General features: G+C 36.9%; 2 protein-coding genes across 9 annotated transcripts in view; one reads left to right on the top strand and one right to left on the bottom strand.

Annotated features, from left to right (window-relative positions):
- Window positions 1–2,645, top strand: LOC109046577 (PDZK1-interacting protein 1). Its single transcript, XM_019064337.2, has 4 exons — window positions 1–548; window positions 705–819; window positions 1,257–1,331; window positions 1,613–2,645. The coding sequence occupies exons 1-4, from the start codon at window positions 482–484 to the stop codon at window positions 1,683–1,685; spliced, it is 330 nt and encodes a 109-aa protein (XP_018919882.1). The 5' UTR covers window positions 1–481; the 3' UTR covers window positions 1,686–2,645.
- Window positions 2,526–17,657, bottom strand: part of LOC109047523 (inaD-like protein) — a 100,346-nt gene continuing 85,214 nt past the window's right edge. For 7 of the 8 annotated variants that reach the window (XM_042711777.1, XM_042711782.1, XM_042711781.1 and 4 more), the window contains 11 exons: window positions 17,003–17,086; window positions 16,314–16,507; window positions 15,342–15,489; window positions 13,953–14,039; window positions 13,525–13,648; window positions 10,543–10,580; window positions 10,331–10,453; window positions 10,037–10,141; window positions 6,643–6,746; window positions 6,404–6,527; window positions 2,526–4,902 (listed from right to left, as the gene is read on the bottom strand). In XM_042711777.1, coding sequence (XP_042567711.1) covers window positions 4,756–4,902; window positions 6,404–6,527; window positions 6,643–6,746; window positions 10,037–10,141; window positions 10,331–10,453; window positions 10,543–10,580; window positions 13,525–13,648; window positions 13,953–14,039; window positions 15,342–15,489; window positions 16,314–16,507; window positions 17,003–17,086 — 1,278 coding nt within the window. In that variant the 3' untranslated portion in view covers window positions 2,526–4,755. The remainder of the gene's footprint in view (window positions 4,903–6,403; window positions 6,528–6,642; window positions 6,747–10,036; window positions 10,142–10,330; window positions 10,454–10,542; window positions 10,581–13,524; window positions 13,649–13,952; window positions 14,040–15,341; window positions 15,490–16,313; window positions 16,508–17,002; window positions 17,087–17,657) is intronic. The other variant, XM_042711783.1, reaches the window with a different exon arrangement.

Genomic DNA, 17,657 nt, shown 5'->3' on the forward strand with positions numbered 1-17,657 from the left:
CACAGCAGCAAGTGCTACTAATGTTGGGTTTAATGTGTCAAGCAGCCCTTCAGTGATCTATTCCTAATTTTAAACCATGCAATGCTAACCAGACAAATTCCTTTATCGCCGAAATCTAAAGACTCGCGTCTTCTTAAACCTGTACGGAGATAGGACATCCTCCACTAGATTAACAACTCCACCGTCGTTTTAAGAGCAAAACAGTTTTTCTGAGAGCAATGCATATTTATAGCTGATATCAGAGATCACTGGGATAACAGCTGAATCAGATCAGTCCCATCTCTGTTGTTCCTTTGCGATAGCTAAATATCATGAGGCGGTTAATGATTGACACGACTTGTACAGACCACTGGGTGTTGTCCTTTTCTTCCATGGAAATTCAGATAACGGTTTCCTGGTTAGAGACAGGATACAGGTCTTTATCTGAGCAGTATATAGTGCACATTTCAACAAATTATTGCGCACCTGAAGAGGAATAAAAATGGGGAAATCAGTCACAGTGCTTCACTGGCTTGTCCTCACTCTGGGACTAGTTGCGGCTCAAGCAGGTGAAGCCTTCACAGATATTTTGTTTGTGGAGGAAAATCTAGAAATTTGGAGAATAGCATCGCTAAGCATATCATAGTGAGATCCAGCGTTCGAATGCAATAGTATTAGGTATTTTAATGTACAGTTTTTGTATTTATAGCACGTGTCTCTTTCAGAGAAAGCTGAGCAAGCTCTGCCAAACTGGCTCACGGGAATCATCGCCGTTGCTGTTTTCCTTTTTCTTGTCTTCATCGTCTTCCTTGTGAACAAAGCCTGGTGTGAAACCCCAAGGTAATTATCTGCTTCAATTTCAACACCATACTAAAACCACTAGCAATTTTAACATTGAAGAGACAGAGTTTAGAAGATTTAGAAGTCTCACCCTCTTTTGTCGTTCCAAACATGTATGACTTTCCTTCACAAAATAATGTTAAAGAACTTAAAGTCCAAAAAAAATCTTCCAAAATATCTTTTTTTTTTGTGCTATAGCTAATATACCAGAATTTTCATTTTTATTTGTTAGTGAAATACTGTTTATATAGCCTAGGTAATGCACATTCCTTAATTTTCTCATCAGTAATAGCCTACATGTCTGAATGAAGGTTATAAAGTCTCACAAAGCATGTTTATCTGTCTTTGTAGTTTATGTAATACACTTATTTTAATTAGCTACTACTGTCCAAAATCTGGTCTGTGTAAACATTTGAATCCGTCTTTGTTGACTAAAGCGAACCAGAAGCAGTGCCCACCGAATACGCCATGACTAATGGATCAACATGTGAAACCAGTCTGGACGCAGTCAGGTAATAATACCTCAATAACACAGCCGTTATAAAACCTAAAGTGACCCAAGCCTATAAAAAGATACACTATCTTTAATGAAACTGCATGAGAAATATTGACATGGCCTGAAATCATGTTCAGTCAGAATAAAACGCCTCATCTGATGCTTTGTGCTAAATTTGACATGATGTTTTTGAAATTATTCTCAGAATAAAAGGTTACAGTTAAAAGGTGAATGATTAAAATGAATGGGAAAGAGTGAATATTCCCTTTAAAATGCATGTATTCATCTGTTTTTCAGGAGCAGTGAAGACCCTAAAGCATATGAGAACGCGATAGTTCACCAAACAGATGAAAAAGTGACCAAGATGTAATCTCAAGGAAACGTCCACAATCAGCCGAGTCAGCACCCCATGTTAACCTTACTTTTTGTTGTAAATAAGTTATCATTTTAATAGCTGACACAGCTCATCTTGTACCAAAGGTTAGCAGTGATTTTTGCAGGTTTTAGTAATCGACTACATTAACTGTAGTTAATTCTAAAGAACATTTGTTGAACATGTTACTGTAATATCAGACATTCAGTATCTCTCTGATCTTTGTGGTGCAAACCTCTTTAAATAATATTCATAAATAATATCCTCTACCATTGAAAAGTCTTGGATCCTAGGATTTTTAATGTTTTTGAGACTTTTATGCTCACATAGGCTGCATTTATCTGATCAAAAATAATGAAAACAATAATATTGTGAAATATTATTATAACTTAAAATAACTGTTTTCTATCTGAATATATATTTTAAATGTATTCCCCCCCCCACCCTTTGATTTAAAGCTAAATTTTCAGCAGCCATTACTCACTATCTTCACTGTCACATGATCTTTCTGATTTGTAGACCAAGAAACATTTATTTTTAATGTTGAAAACAGCTGTGCCGCTTAATTTTTTATTTTATTTGGAAATATTTCTGATGAATAAAGTTCCAAAGAACAGCATTTATTTAAAATATGAATCCTTTGTAACATCATGTCTTAAACTTTCGATTAAATGTAATGCATCCTTGCTGAACAAAATTATTTTCTTTAAAAAAATATCTTACGGTCACTAATCATTTAAATGGTAGTGCATGTAGAAATAGGTGTTGTGAATGTTTCTTGTGCATTAAAACATTAAAATAAAGCTTAAAATAAAATCATAAAAAGTCAAAAGACGCTTAAAATGAAAATAACTTTATTTTGACACTTTAGATAAATTCTACTTGTCCAAAATAAAGTCAAAGACCATAATGACCACTTGTTTGTTTTGCAAATGTTAATAAATCAGCTTTATTTCAGGTTTAGATCTGTATCTAATGTATGAATTTAACTAAATGGTTTCTTGTGACTTTAAAAACATTACACTGACAGAAAAATGGCAGATAAAAAGGTGTCACTACTCGAGTCATCTGAGGGCGATTTGAAGATTCGACATGATTCAAGAGCGTTTTCGTGGTTTACAGCCCAAATGTAAAGATCTAGCTAAAGGTAGCAGATTGGAGCGTTGCATTTTTTTGAGGAGAAAGGGGAAGACAGGCATAAGAGATACAGGCAATCTTTTTAAAGGGACATAGTGCTGGACAGTTCAGAACACACTGTCCACATGGCACAAAAATTCATGAGGCATCATATGAGGATGTGCTTACGAAATCCTAGTGTAAGAGACGGTCTGGACGAGGCTTCCACGTGCTGTCTACAGCCTGGAGAGCCCTGATAGTCTCTGAAGAGCCTGCTGCACTTCCTCTAGGAGAGAGACTGACACAGGATATCCTCATATTGTGACACACACAGTCTCAAACTAGGATGTGCGAGACATTTTCTAAAAGACAACAGCGATGCAAAAACACCCTAAAAAAGGAAATAAATTACACATTCACAATGAAATGATAGACATGTGCAAATTAATTACAAATGGAATTACAAAAATGTAAAAAAAAAAAAAATTATGCATTTCTGTGAATCTCAGTACAACATAGAAACATAATAGAGTTGAACAGTTCTCCCCAAAATTAAAATTGTCATCATTTATGTAATTCAAAACTTATAGGACTTATTTTCTTCTGTGGAATCTAAAAGGAGATATTTTGTGAATTCTAAGGCTGCTCTTTTGCATACAAAGAAAGTGAATGGGGACTGGGACTTTTTAAGAGAAAGATTTTAAGTGAGAACGACTTACAATAATAGCTTTGTATGACATTTCTTCTGAAATGTTTATTTCAGGGAAGATTTTAAGTGAGAAACACTTAAAATCATTCCTCGTGCAAAACTTATCACACACAATTCATATGAACAACTTGTAATACTTTTATTGTCATGATGTCATTTCTGAATTTATAAAATGCCAGTCTCATTTTTATTTTATGGAAAAGAGTAGTGTTAATATGCAACAAAACATCCAGTTCTATGTTCCACATAAAATTTGACATGAAAAATTACTAACATTAATACCTTTGTGTGTAGAATTGTCTGAAATTTTACTTACAGGGAAGATTGCAAGTGAAAATAGACAGAAATTTCAGTTCATCCGTCACACCAAATTTGTACAAAATTGTGATATTTTATGGTTATTGTTGGCATTTCTGAATCACAGAAACTCCAGTCCCCATCCACTTTCATTGTATGGAAAAGAGCAGCGTGAACATTTAGCTAAATATCTAATTTTAAGCTCCACAGAAGAAAGAGTAATACAAGTTTGGAGCAACATCAGAGATGTTTTTTTTTTCATCTTCTGATGAACTATTTCTTGAAATATTCACAAAGCTACCCTGCAATGTAAAGAACCTGATTGAAATGATCATTAAATCTAATACTAGCTAAACAAAACATCCCAATACGATCTGATCTGCCCATTCCAAGGCACATCTGTCATCCCTTATTAATGCTCATCCATGAATTCATCTACTACATACAATTCATCTGATTTCTTGTAAATAGCGTGGGTTTGTCAGTAGGTCATGAACATATTGTTTGAAATCAAAAGATTAAGACAAGCACATTAGAAGTTATTGTATGTGGACTGAAAAGATCATTACAAACGAACTGCATGTGTTAGTGTGTGTTGCACTTTAATTTTTCCTCCTGGTCTTGAGTTACCAGCACTCATTTCATCAAAATAACCTTTTCTAATATTGCCCCATAATTCACCTGCTCACCGTCACAAGTGGAGAGGCTACATGTCTGTGACTAAGACAAAGACGATACAGTAATTTCCCTTTATGAGTATTTTTCGGATTGATACCAGGTGCACAAACAGTTAACAGGGCGGAGTTTAAGCGATCGAGTGCAAACGATCTCCATATCAGGAAGTAAGGTGGCCGAATAATGGCCGCTGCTGATGCAAAGAGTCTCTTAATAAGACGTGTGAATGCAATGTGTGTTTTACAGTGGATGTAGTCCTTAGTGTGTTTGTTAGGAGAGGACGGACAGCGTGACGCTTCCCCGCTGCTTCTTCAGTATGGCCACGGCCTGCTCGTGTGTGACGCCCTCCAGACTCTCTCCATTGACCGATAGCAGCTGGTCACCACGTTTCAGACGCCCGTCCACCGCCGCTGCCCCCTGTAGGTAAGGAGAGGACAATATTATTTATTAACTCACAGAATTAAATGTGACCTTTATGCAGATAATTAAATGTAACACATTTGAGAAATATCCTTATATAGTATTTAAATTATATTTATATACATAATATTAAATATTCTGAATTATTACATATAAATATGATTAATATTTAAATATTACTTTTCTTTGATCAATATGTCCGTGAAGGACATTCATGGACTGCCAGTGGGGCTGGAAGAGTCATCAGAAGAATCATATCACATAAACACGAATCATGTGTTGTTTCTAGGTGAATATGAAGTGTTTGACAGGAGTTATTGCTGGTTATGTTCCTGTGAAACAGAGCTCTATGCTGCCTGCTGGTGGCCAGGGCATGAACAGAGCCGTACAGTCTGCACATAGCAACATGCTGTAGGAATATACATTTCTTTTCTGTTTTACACATCCACCTTTTCATATTGTACAGATGTTATATGCAGGGTTCTGATCATTTAAGCAAAAATAAGTAAGTGTCTGAAATGTTTTGATTTTAACAGCCTGTTATAAAAAGGTAATATTAATTTATATAGCTTAAAGTGTTACAACATATCAGTGTTATTTTTGTGCTATTTACGGTTATTTTATTTAATATTGTTTTTAAAACAGCCTTTATATTTTTTTTATAGGTTTTCATTTTAATTTAAGTTTTAGTAATTTTGTTATGTGCTTTTATTATTTTTAGTTTTTATTAGATTTTTAGTATTCATATTTATTCATTTTACCTAATTTTTAGCAAATTTAGTACTTTAACTCAAACTTTATTTCAGTTAGTTGACATCTCATTTTCATTTGTTGTTAATTTTTTTAATCGAATATTTCTTTTGTTTAATTTTAGTTTTTTCAATTGACAAAAATGTTTTTTAATACATTTAGTTAACAATTACAACACTGCTACTATCTATCAATCGATCTATCTATCTATCTATAGAGAGAGTAACTGTTTAATCAATATAAAATATTATAAATTACAATATTCCACAATATTCATTGCTACAATAAACATTATAAAAATGAATAAATTGTACGTATATATTCAAAACTGTTGTATTTATGAACTTCACGGGGCAGGGGTTGAACACCAGCTCCTGGATGTAAAATTTCTTACCTATAAAAAGTTTGCATATCATTAAAATGCGAGCACATACAGCACACCGGCATTAAAACACAATCTTTATGTGCAAATGTGTCGCCCTCGCATTGGGAGTTCTGCAGGAAATCATATATGTGTGTTTAGACGTAGGTCGGATGTCCAGATATAAGATATGTATCTGATTTAAAAGCACATTTGGAAGTGGCGAAAAAAATCCGATCTTGTGTGGATTTTTGTGTTTACACGTGTGCAACAAATCCCGATCTGTGTCAAATGTGAGCAAAAATCTGATTTTGTTGTGCCAGTGTAAATGCAGCCCAAGTGTGTTTAGTTTAATTTAATCTGCAAATATGATCCTACAGGAATTACCTTGCTGAACACGGTTTTGACGTAGATAGGGAGATCTCCATGTGGACTCCCAAAGCCGCCCACGATGCTGAAGCCCAGCCCCTCTGAGCCCTTCTCCAGAGTGATGGTCTGTGGCTTGGGCGTCCTGTCAATATCACACACAACAAAATCACACATGATCTCCTGAGACTCCTGTAACGGAATGTTTAAGGTCAAACAGGACACTCAAACAGTCTTGTTGCCACGGTGATGTCACTCACTCTGGTTCCACCGGCCGGACCTCTGGATTGGTGCTTGGGGTGGAGCTACTGGACAGACTCTCCACCTGATTGGCTATGGCACTGATGTTGGTGTCGGCAACTACCTGTCAATCACAGACGAACAGTGTCAAACAGAAATAAATGACTCAGTCTTGAAAGTGTGTTTTCTTCCATTTAGACGTGTGTGTGTTTTCACAAATAACTGTCTGCCTGTAGATAACAGGAAACTGCTCTCTATGTTGTGTGTGTGTGTGTGTTTGGTACTGAAATGCATCTTAACAATCCTTTAATGTTCTTCTCGGTGACTTTGGCGACCAATCGCTCAGCCGCTGTTCATCAAACCTCTGTCTCCCTCACCAGAATCAAAAATGCCTTTTTTTGTCATGTTTCATTTAAACTTTTCTCTTCCACTAAACTCAGGGCTGGCTATGAGGGCAGTGGCATATTAATTTGCATATTTAATTAACGGCAAGGCAATTAAAAATGAAATACACAACAATAAACAAAAGCTAATTAATGAATGAGTCAACAACAACAACAACAACAGTGAAACACTTCCAAGTCATCACACTCGCTATCTTCACCTACACCTACTGAAAGAAAGAATGAAAGAAAGAAAGAGAAAGAAAGAGACTGATAAAAAAGAAAAAAGTGAGAAAAAAGAAATATAAATAGAGGAACACTGATAAAAAGAAAGAGACTGAAAAAAGAAAAGAAATAAATAGAAATAAAGAAAAGGATAAAAAAGAAAAGGAAGAGTGTTAAAAAAGAATGAGAAGTAACAGGAAGGAATAAAGAGGCCAATAAAAAAAAAGAGAGTGATAAAAGAAAAAGTGAGAAAAAAAAGAAGCCAACAAAAAAAGAAAAAAAAATGTGATTAAAAAAGTGAAAAAGAAAGAAATATAAATAAAAGAAAGAGGTACACTAATAAAAGAGAAAGCGAAAAAAGAAAGAGGCTGAAAAAAGAAGAGACAAAGAAAAAAAGTGTTAAAAGAGAATAAAAAAAGAAAAAGAAAAAGAAAGAAAAAAAGAAAGAACGTGGGTGGTTGCTAGGGTGTAACATTAATTGCCAATAAATGACTGATAAAACCAATTTATTAAAATTTTTTTATTTAATGCCCAGGCTGTTGCAATGCCGTTGTCGGTGTTCTGGGCGTTGCTATGCAGTTGCTAGGTGGTTTGGAGTTGCTTATAAAAAAAATACATTGTGGCTACTAGTCTGTTACTAAGGTGTTCTAAGTGGATGCCAAGGCATTGCAATGTGATGCAATGCAATTTCTGTGTTTTAAGCAGTATTTACTACACTGCTAAGGTGTTGCTATGCAGTTCAAGTGTTGAAGTGGTTTTCAGAATGTTGCTATGCTGTTAGATGGTTGCTATGGGGTTCTGGGTGTTTTATAGCACATTGCTATGCAGTCATTTTTTTTAGTAATTAAAAAAAAAGAGCAATAGTTATAGTGATTCTGTGTTTGCAAAAGAAAATAAATGAAAGAGAGAAAACTAGAGACAAAGTGGGAGTTGGTGAGAGATATATACTTCAGCAGGGTGGAACAACTAAACTTCTCAAAAAAAAAAAAAAGCACATTATCACAGCCAGAATGACAAAACAATATCAAATTATCTGATTTCTGTGACATGAGTAATAGCATAGGGCATTACATATGTCCAATTAAACATATAGCAGCCAGAGAGAGAGAGAGAGAGACAGATATAAAAACAGAGAGAGAGAGAGAGAGAGAGAGAGAGAGAGAGAGAGAGAGAGAGAGAGAGAGAGAGAGAAAGTAAGCTCTCTCTCAAACGAGTGAAGAGGGAATGAATAAGCGAGAGAGAGAGAGAGAGAGAGAGAGAGAGAGAGAGAGAGAGAGAGAGAGAGAGAGTATGTGTGTGAGAGAGAGAGCTAAACAATAATTGCTCTCTGAGCTGCTGTAATCAGGGCTTTGCAGGCTGGGCTCCCCTGTTTAAAAGCCCTGTGCATTCCTCCTGGAACCACGCAGATAACGGCACATTTGCATAAAGGGCTGGGATTATCTGGCAACCCGCGCGCAACTGCCGCACAGCTGCACACAGCTGATAACAGCCCAGTGACACAGCACCAACCACTCGCACACACACCACCATGAGTCCAAACAAACACGCGCTCACACATATACACAGCACACTGTCCTTCAATACACCGACTCCGCTAACACACACTGATAACCGTACAGAACACATACACACAAGCCAGCTCTGCATAGCAATAACAGCACACAATACAAGCGTGTATACACACATCATTGAAACCGCAGCTACATGCAAAAACACCACAATACACCACTTACAAAAAAAAGTACCATGGTATACTTAATATGGTGACCTTCGTTTCTGATATCTACCAGCAAATGCTAACATATACAAACTCCACATTCAAACTTAGAGTGCTATATCAAACTAGCAGTGGGTTACGTGAAATTTCTTGGGATTAAGAAGAAACCCACCAAACGACTCCTAAAAAACATTCGGAATAAACGTGGGGGGTTTGACGCACCACACCAGATGAGTCGGAGGCTCTGTTCAGCGCCAGCAGCTTCTTTAAAGTTCAAGTTCATCCCACAGACTGTCTGGCGTGATCCTGTTAACAAGTACAGTGTCTTCAAATCACATTACCTAAAGTGAGTTCCCTCATTAGCTAGCCAGCGAGTGAGAACGCTGTAGCTAATTTGAATTGTAGGTTGCATGCTTCGCAGCCTTGCCACTTCGTTAAACTAGTTCATCCAAAAATGTTTAGCAGAAGAAGAATAAGCAAAGTACTCTATGCCACTCTACGTCAGGATGTGGGAAGATTTGCATAACGCCGCCCAAATGTTCAAGCAAAGAAAGAAGGCATAACTTTTATTCTCGCTGTTGCCGCCAGCACCATGTTGTGGAGACGCTGTGTGTTTCTATAAAGTGGGGCAATTCTAACTTTGCAAGGACAGTCTGGTGCTTCTGACACACAGCCTGTAAGTACATTTTCATATGTAAAGAATTTGCCACTGATGATTAAAACATGAACTTTGCGCAGTGTAGAGTAACTGTTAGAGCTTGTTGTTTGTCGTTTCTACGATCACAAATGCAGACATGGTTTTATGTTTACGCGGTGCGATACACAACGCGTAAAAAGACAGTATAAGTCATTATAATCAGTAATTATGTCCCCACATGATGCTAAAAATGCCTCGTTTGTAATGGGTTTTATTGTTTTGTCTCGTCGTGCCGGGACACACGGCATCACAGTATGTTAAGGGGTGTAACATTTCCGTCACACACTTGAGGTATTCGGCCAATCACAACGCACTGAATAGCTGGACAATAGTAAACATCCGAAAGCAGGTGAATTTAATGAACAAAGAGCGTTATTGAGTTGAATGTGTACCTGGAGTATAATGGTGCCATATGCATTCTTCAGCATATTTACGACATCCCCATGAGTCAAGCCATCCAGAGACTGAGAGTTGATGCTCACAATCCTGTCACCTACCTAAAAGAGGTACATTAAAAGAAAAATTGCTTGAAATTCATTCACACTGATACAAACCCAATCCCCAGCAGTGCCCTTCACACCCAAACCACTGTATGATGCTTAATCAATAACTCTCTGCCTGATTTACACAGGACGAAAGAGGAAAATGAGCAATAGAAAGGAACTGTAAAGGCAAGGATGCTGTACTTTGAGGCGATGCGTCCTGGCAGCCACACCGTTGGCCTGGATCATGGCGATGAAAATGGGAATGTCGCCCAGCGGACTGCCCTTACCACCCGCTATACTCACACCCAAAGCATCGGTGGGACCCTGAGAGAGTGAGAAAAGGGTGCAATAAAACTGTAACTACTGAGCACTATAGTCAAACTACTGAGGTGTTCAGAGGTAAATGGTCTTACCCGTGTGATCTCCACTGTCCGAACGCCTGGCTCTGTCCCTGGAGGGATAAAAAGTCAGACACCAACTTTCCAATTACAACCCTTTAAGAGTTTCAAATGTTTAAATCCAATTTTGTTCGTTGGAAATACTAATAAGTTCCTGAATGTTTTACTGAGGAACACAACTGTGGTAGCTGATGGATGGTCCACTGTAGATTGAAACCAGAAAATGATTCAAATATACAGGAATATTTAAGTATGCCTGAACCTGAATCCGCATGATTTAACATTAGAAATATAACCTAAAGTTGGCAGAATTTAGGAAAACAAATCAAGTGATTGTAAAAGGCGGCATACACAGCTGTGTTTAACGAGGTGAATGTGTAACTATATATCGTCCAGATCACTAGTACTTTTGGTCATTTTGGGTTTATCAGCATCAATTATGCTTGCTTTGCCGACTTAGTACCAGTTCCAGCAATTGGTAGCTGTATTACATATTTATGTGCATTATACTGGCCATTTGTACACCACTGGCTTAAACGAGCGATCCTTGAGATACCACTTCCTCAATGGGAATAAAAGTGGTTGCTGAAAGTTGACTGGTGGTCACAATATCAAAACTTTTGCTAAATTTCTTGGGCAAAAAAGGTTCATTGTCCTTTGTGATGTATTAAAGGGATACTCCACCCCAAAATGAAAATTTTTGTCATTAATCACTTTACCCCCATGTCGTTCCAAACACGTAAAAGCATTGTTCGTCTTCGGAACACAATTTAAGATATTTTGGATGAAAACCGGGAGGCTTGTGACTGTCCCATAGACTGCCAAGTAAATTACAGTGTCAAGGTCCAGAAAAATAAGAAAGACATCGTCAGAATACTCCATCTGCCATCAGTGGTTCAACCATAACATTATGAAGCAACAAGAATACTTTTTGTTGAATAAAGTCATTATTTTTGTTTTGTTCTTGTACAAAAAGTATTCTCATCACGTCATAACATTATGGTTGAATCACTGATGGCAGATGGAATATTTTGACGACGCTCTTCATACTTTTCTGGACCTTGACAGTGCAATTTACCTGGCAGTCTATTGGACAGTCACAAGCCTCCCGGTTTTCATCCAAAATATCTTAAATTGTGTTCCGAAGACGAACTAAGCTTTTACGTGTTTGGAACGACATGGGGGTAAGTGAGTAATGACAAAAATGTGCATTTTGGGGTGGAGTATCCCTTTAAGGACAGCTAACAAAAAAGTCACTTTCAAATCAGGCTGATTGCTGATGGTCATGACGTGGCAAATTCGCGTGACCAACCTGAGCCCTGCTTGGGGAAATCTTTCACCCTGACACGAAATTCCCAATAGTGTGAATTCCTAATGAAACAACTAGATTTCAGGCAAGAAAATTTGACGAACAACAGCAAATGTGACCACAACTTTATTCTAATTTAAATAAATAATTTACATTCAAAACAACAATCATAAGCACACTGTTTGCACTTTCTAAACACTGCCGCTAGCTGTCGGAAGATAAGAAATGTGTTGTTTTAAGTCTGATTTATAGCCGTTTTATGGCGCTTTCCTGATACTTACAGTGGGGCAAAAAAGTATTTAGTCAGCCACCGAATGTGCAAGTTCTCCCACTTAAAAAGACAAGAGAGGCCTGTAATTTTCATCATAGGTACACTTCAACTATGAGAGACAAAATGAGAAAAGAAAAACCAGAAAATCACATTGTAGGATTTTAAATGAATTTATTTGCAAATTATGGTGGAAAATAAGTATTTGGTCAATAACAAACGTTTCTCAATACTTTGTTATATACCCTTTGTTGGCAATGACAGAGGTCAAACGTTTTCTGTAAGTCTTCACAAGGTTTTCACACACTGTTGCTGGTATTTTGGCCCATTCCTCCATGCAGAGAGCAGTGATGTTTTTGGGCTGTCACTGGGCAACACAGTCTTTCAACTCCCTCCAAAGATTTTCTATGGGGTTGAGATCTGGAGACTGGCTAGGCCACTCCAGGACCTTGAAATGCTTCTTACAAAGCCACTCCTTCGTTGCCTGGGCGGTGTGTTTGGGATCATTGTCATTCTGAAAGACCCAGCCACGTTTCATCTTCAATGCCCTTGCTGATGGAAGGAGGTTTCCACTCAAAATCTCACTATACATGGCACCATTCATTCTTTCCTTTACATGGATCAGTCGTCCTGGTCCCTTTGCAGAAAAACAGCCCCAAAGCATGATGTTTCCACCCCCATGCTTCACAGTAGGTATGGTGTTCTTTGGATGCAACTCAGCATTCTTTCTCCTCCAAACACGATGAGTTAAGTTTTTACCAAAATGTTCTATTTTGGTTTCATCTGGGATTTTTGCTCACCGTTCTTGTGATCATTTTGACCCCACAGGGTGAGATCTTGCATGGAGCCCCAGATCGAGGGAGATTATCAGTGGTCTTGTATGTCTTCCATTTCCTAATAATTGCTCCTACAGTTGATTTCTTCACACCAAGCTGCTTACCTATGCAGATTCAGTCTTCCCAGCCTGGTGCAGGTCTACAATTTTGTTTCTGGTGTCCTTTGACAGCTCTTTGGTCTTGGCCATAGTGGAGTTTGGAGTGTGACTGTTTGAGGTTGTGGACAGGTGACTTTTATACTGATAACAAGTTCAAACATGTGCCATTAATACAGGTAACAAGTAGAGGACAGAGGACCCTCTTAAAGAAGTTGTTACAGGTCTTTGAGAGCCAGAAATCTTGCTTGTTTGTATGTGACCAAATACTTATTTTCCACCATAATTTGCAAATAAATTCATTAAAAATCCTACAATATGATTTTCTGTTTTTTTTTTTTTTCTCATTTTGTCTCTCATAGTTGAAGTGTACCTATGATGAAAATTACAGGCCTCTCTCATCTTTTTAAGTGGGAGAACTTGCACATTCGGTGGCTGACTAAATACTTTTTTGCCCCACTGTAAGTGCTGATGTGGTGCGAGAAGTACCTGTGCTTTTGCTGTTGGGCTCAGTGATGGCTCGGCTGTTGTTGTTGAGGGTTTGAGAGGGGGGCGGGGCCACAGCAGGGGGCGTGGGGGTTAGGGTGCTGCTGTTGGCACTCAAGTGGCTCATCTAAAGTACAAAGAGTTAGCTGAAGGTGCAATTCTACGCATATATACAACATACTCATGCCATCGCACATGCATACATCTCGGTTAGTGACAAGTGAGTGCATGCGGACATGTAAACACACACTCCCTTTGCTTTCTCTGGCAATATGGATGAGTAACACACACAGATGCCCACAGCAGTACACCGCTGGTTTGCCCGTCCGCTAACATGCACTATTGATAGGGTTAGAGCTCAGCATGCTGGACTTCGAGTTTTTAAGACGTGGCAGGGAAGCCCAATGAGGTGTGGGGTACAGGCTACACACCTGACTTCCCTGGGAGGTGCGTCTGGAAGAGATCCAGGAGGCAGCCTTCAGTCGGCCCAGTTCCAACAGCACCTTGCCCCTGGCGCACTGCAGGATCACAGCACACGTTGACGCACACACAGGTTTGGCACTGTGGACTGTGTCTTCTTACTCACTTCCTCTCAAATACACTTTCACATACTTTCGAGAACCTTTACACACATGCAAAGACCTGATGCCATAACACATCCTCGCTCTCATCCAGAGAGCCAACCCCATTGAGCTGAACTCCGCAGAGAGGCTACAGCCAAACAACACGGGCTCAATGCAACCTCATTCAAGCCAACATTTCCCACAATTCCACCAACTGGAACAATACTGCAGCTTCTTTTTGCCCTGTTCAGAACATTACCATTAAGGCCTTTTCACATGACTCCCAAAGAGCTGCAGAGAGTGCCATGACTTGACAATTTTCAATTCATTTGCACTATATAATGTGTATAATATATTGTAATATGTATATTATATAATAGTGTATTATATTTATATACATACATATATGTGATATAATGTTTAAGCTAAAATAAAAACCTCAAACATCCTAACATGACAAAACTGACAACAATCAAATTTTTTCTTACAAAATTTAGAAAAATAACATTTGTAACAAAGTTATTACTCAATTCCATTTGTTGTTATTAATTTTAGAAATTTGAATTTTTAATGTCTTAAAAAAAAAAATTGGAGAATGCTGTCTTGAAGGCTGATATTGTTTAATACTATTTATCACAACATTTTTGATAATAGATAAAATGCTATCATTAATAAACAAAAAAATAAATAAACCTAATCTGTACTGTACAAATTAAAAAACAAAATACTACAGGAAGCCAAAACTGCTAAATGTGTTTTAGAGTGAATGTGTGTCTAAACCTCATCTAAACAAATGAAACGGGTGGGTTCGATGCCACATTTACCTTGACGGTGCAACCTGTATGCTGGCATATTTCTATCGATCATAGCCCTTTTTTCATTTGCATAAAATTAAATATATAATGGTCAGGGTAGACACCATAAGACATGAAATTCAGTGTTTTTGTCACTTGAAATACATTTTGTGGTCCTACATATCACCTCTATAATCTCTTTTAATAGGAATAAACTTTGCAGAATAGTTTTGATAAAATCTCTTTGAATTCATTACTGTGATTGTAGACAAAGCAACATTTTTAAACAAGAAATACAAAATTGTTTAAAAATACTACAGACCTCAACAACCACTAAATACACAATCAAACAGCGACACCTAGTGGCAGCATTCCGCAACTTCCGCTGCAAATAACTCTGCTCTTGTAGTTTTGGAAGGTGTTGTAAACTGGGCTTGAGTTTTGGGATTCAGGTGGAGCTCACCTTGAGAATGGCAGCAACAGTCTCCTGTGAGGCCTGTCTCATGTCCTCTCCATCCACAGACAGGATCTGATCACCCTGCATCAGTCTGCCGTCCAGATCTGCTGCTCCGCCCTTCACCACATCTGAGATAAACACACCCTTACCATTTCTGAAGACAGAGGAAATGTAGGGAACATATGTCATATTTGTGTACAACCAAAACAACTATTGTATTGTGCAGTTCTTTTTTTTATTTTTTATTTTAAAATATTCTTTAATGATGCATTTAATGTCATTATTTTATTTTAAAATGATTATTATATTGTGCATTTTATTTTATGGTTTTATTTAAAAATTATTATAGTATTGAGCATCATTTATTACCATTTAATTTCAAAACTATTACTGTATAAAACTTATATAATATTTTTTTAGTTTTTATTCTATTATTTTATACTATTATTTTTAAAATGATTGCTATTGTATTGTATTTTTAGATGAGTGCATTGTGCATTTCATTCTATTATGATTATTGTACTGAGCATTTTATTTATAAGTCACTTTGGTTAACCGTACTGTGCATTCTGAAAATGTAAGTTGCTTTGAATATATTATTTTAAAATATTATATGGTGATTTTTGATTATTTAAAAAAATTCTATTGTGTTGTGTTTTAAAATGATCATAGTATTATGCATTGTTTTATTTATTTTAAAAATACTGTATTGCACATTTAATTATCATTGTACTGTGCAGTTCATTATATTATATTTTCAAAATTACTATACTCTGCATTTTATTAATATTCACTTTACAGTGCATTTTATTAAGATACTATTTTAAAATTATATTGTACTGTGCTTTTTATTTTATGTCATTTTCAAATGATTATAATTGTATTGTGGATTTTCTAATCATTTTATTTTAAAATTATTTTTGTATTTTGCTCTTTTCTCTCTCTTCTCCTGAAATAAAAAAAACAGTTTGCACTCACCTCTTCCCTACAATGCTCAGACCCAGCCCGCGTCCGGTTCTCTTCTGAAGTTCAATGCGGAACACATCGAGGTTCTCCTCGTCCCTGTATTGCGCCTCATCGCGCAAGACCGTCAACCGCACTTTGGCCGGCGTTTGCCGTAGAGCAGCTATTGCATCTTCGTGAGCCACACTGCGCAGATCCACTCCATTCACCTGCAGGGGGCGCCAGAGGACCCAGTTTCCATACACATTAACCAACAAAACAATTATGCAAAATTCAAGCTATACAGAATTACTTAAAAAATAATAATAAATATAATAATATGATAACAATAATAATAAATGACACAAAATTACTAAAAAGTTAATTAAAAGGAAAACTGAAAAAAAAAAAAAAATGCTAATTCATAATATGAATAAATACAGCACATTCAGCATATAGAAAGAGCTAATGCTCATGCTACTCTATGTCCAGGAGATGGAGCTATCATCTAAATTAAAGACAGAGAAGCACTGCTCAGATCTAATGATTGTAAATGCTCCTAGTCACAGCTCTCTATTCTTATTATTCACAATAATAGTGAGCCTCAAACCAACATCAAATTTCCATTTTGCTCAAGGCAGACCAGCTTTTAGAGACATTACAGAGGCATCCCGCTCTGCAACCTTGCAACACACTCTCTCTCTCACACACACACACACACACACCTCGAGAATCTGATCTCCGGCCCAGAGCCGACCATCCCGTGCCGCCGCACCCTCCTCGTACACTTCATGAATCACTATGGCATCCTGAAAAGATGAGAAATGTGTGTGAAGAGGAGGAATATGGCGAAAAATTAAATAAATAAACTACAAATTCCTATCACATCTTTCTTAAAGGATAGCTCACCTAAAAATTTAAATTCTGTCACCATTTACTTACTCTTATGTTGTTTCAAATTCGTATGAAACAAAAAATTACAAAGTAGCTTGAAATGGAAGATTCAAAGATTTATAAAGAAGACAAAAGTAACACAACAGTGACTCTTTAGCCATATTTTAAGTCTTCTGATGTCCTACCATAGATTTGTGTGAAAAAACAAAGTTAAAAGTTAATCAGTGTTAAAGTACAATTATTTACATACTACAACAGTACTTTTGAATTATTAATAATAATTGAAAAGTAATATTTTGAATTAGCTTTTTTCATTTTATTAATATTTTAGTATATTTTGTTAGTGCTCTTCATTTTTTCTTTACATTTTTTTTTGCCATTTCTACATAGCTATTTATTTTTAAGTTTTAATTTTAGTCATTTTAATACTTCAGTAATTTTTAGTTACTTTGCTTATATAGTTGCTAAGGCATAGTTGCTAAGACA

This window comes from Cyprinus carpio, chromosome A22, assembly GCF_018340385.1.
Source record: "Cyprinus carpio isolate SPL01 chromosome A22, ASM1834038v1, whole genome shotgun sequence".
Lineage (NCBI taxonomy): Eukaryota > Metazoa > Chordata > Actinopteri > Cypriniformes > Cyprinidae > Cyprinus > Cyprinus carpio.

Excerpts from the sequence above, each read along its gene's own strand:
- LOC109046577 (XM_019064337.2), top strand. The coding sequence starts at position 482 with ATGGGGAAATCAGTCACAGTGCTTCACTGGCTTGTCCTCACTCTGGGA. Across the intron at positions 549-704 it reads ACTAGTTGCGGCTCAAGCAG|AGAAAGCTGAGCAAGCTCTG; the intron begins GTGAAGCCTTCA and ends TGTCTCTTTCAG. Across the intron at positions 820-1,256 it reads GCCTGGTGTGAAACCCCAAG|CGAACCAGAAGCAGTGCCCA; the intron begins GTAATTATCTGC and ends TGTTGACTAAAG.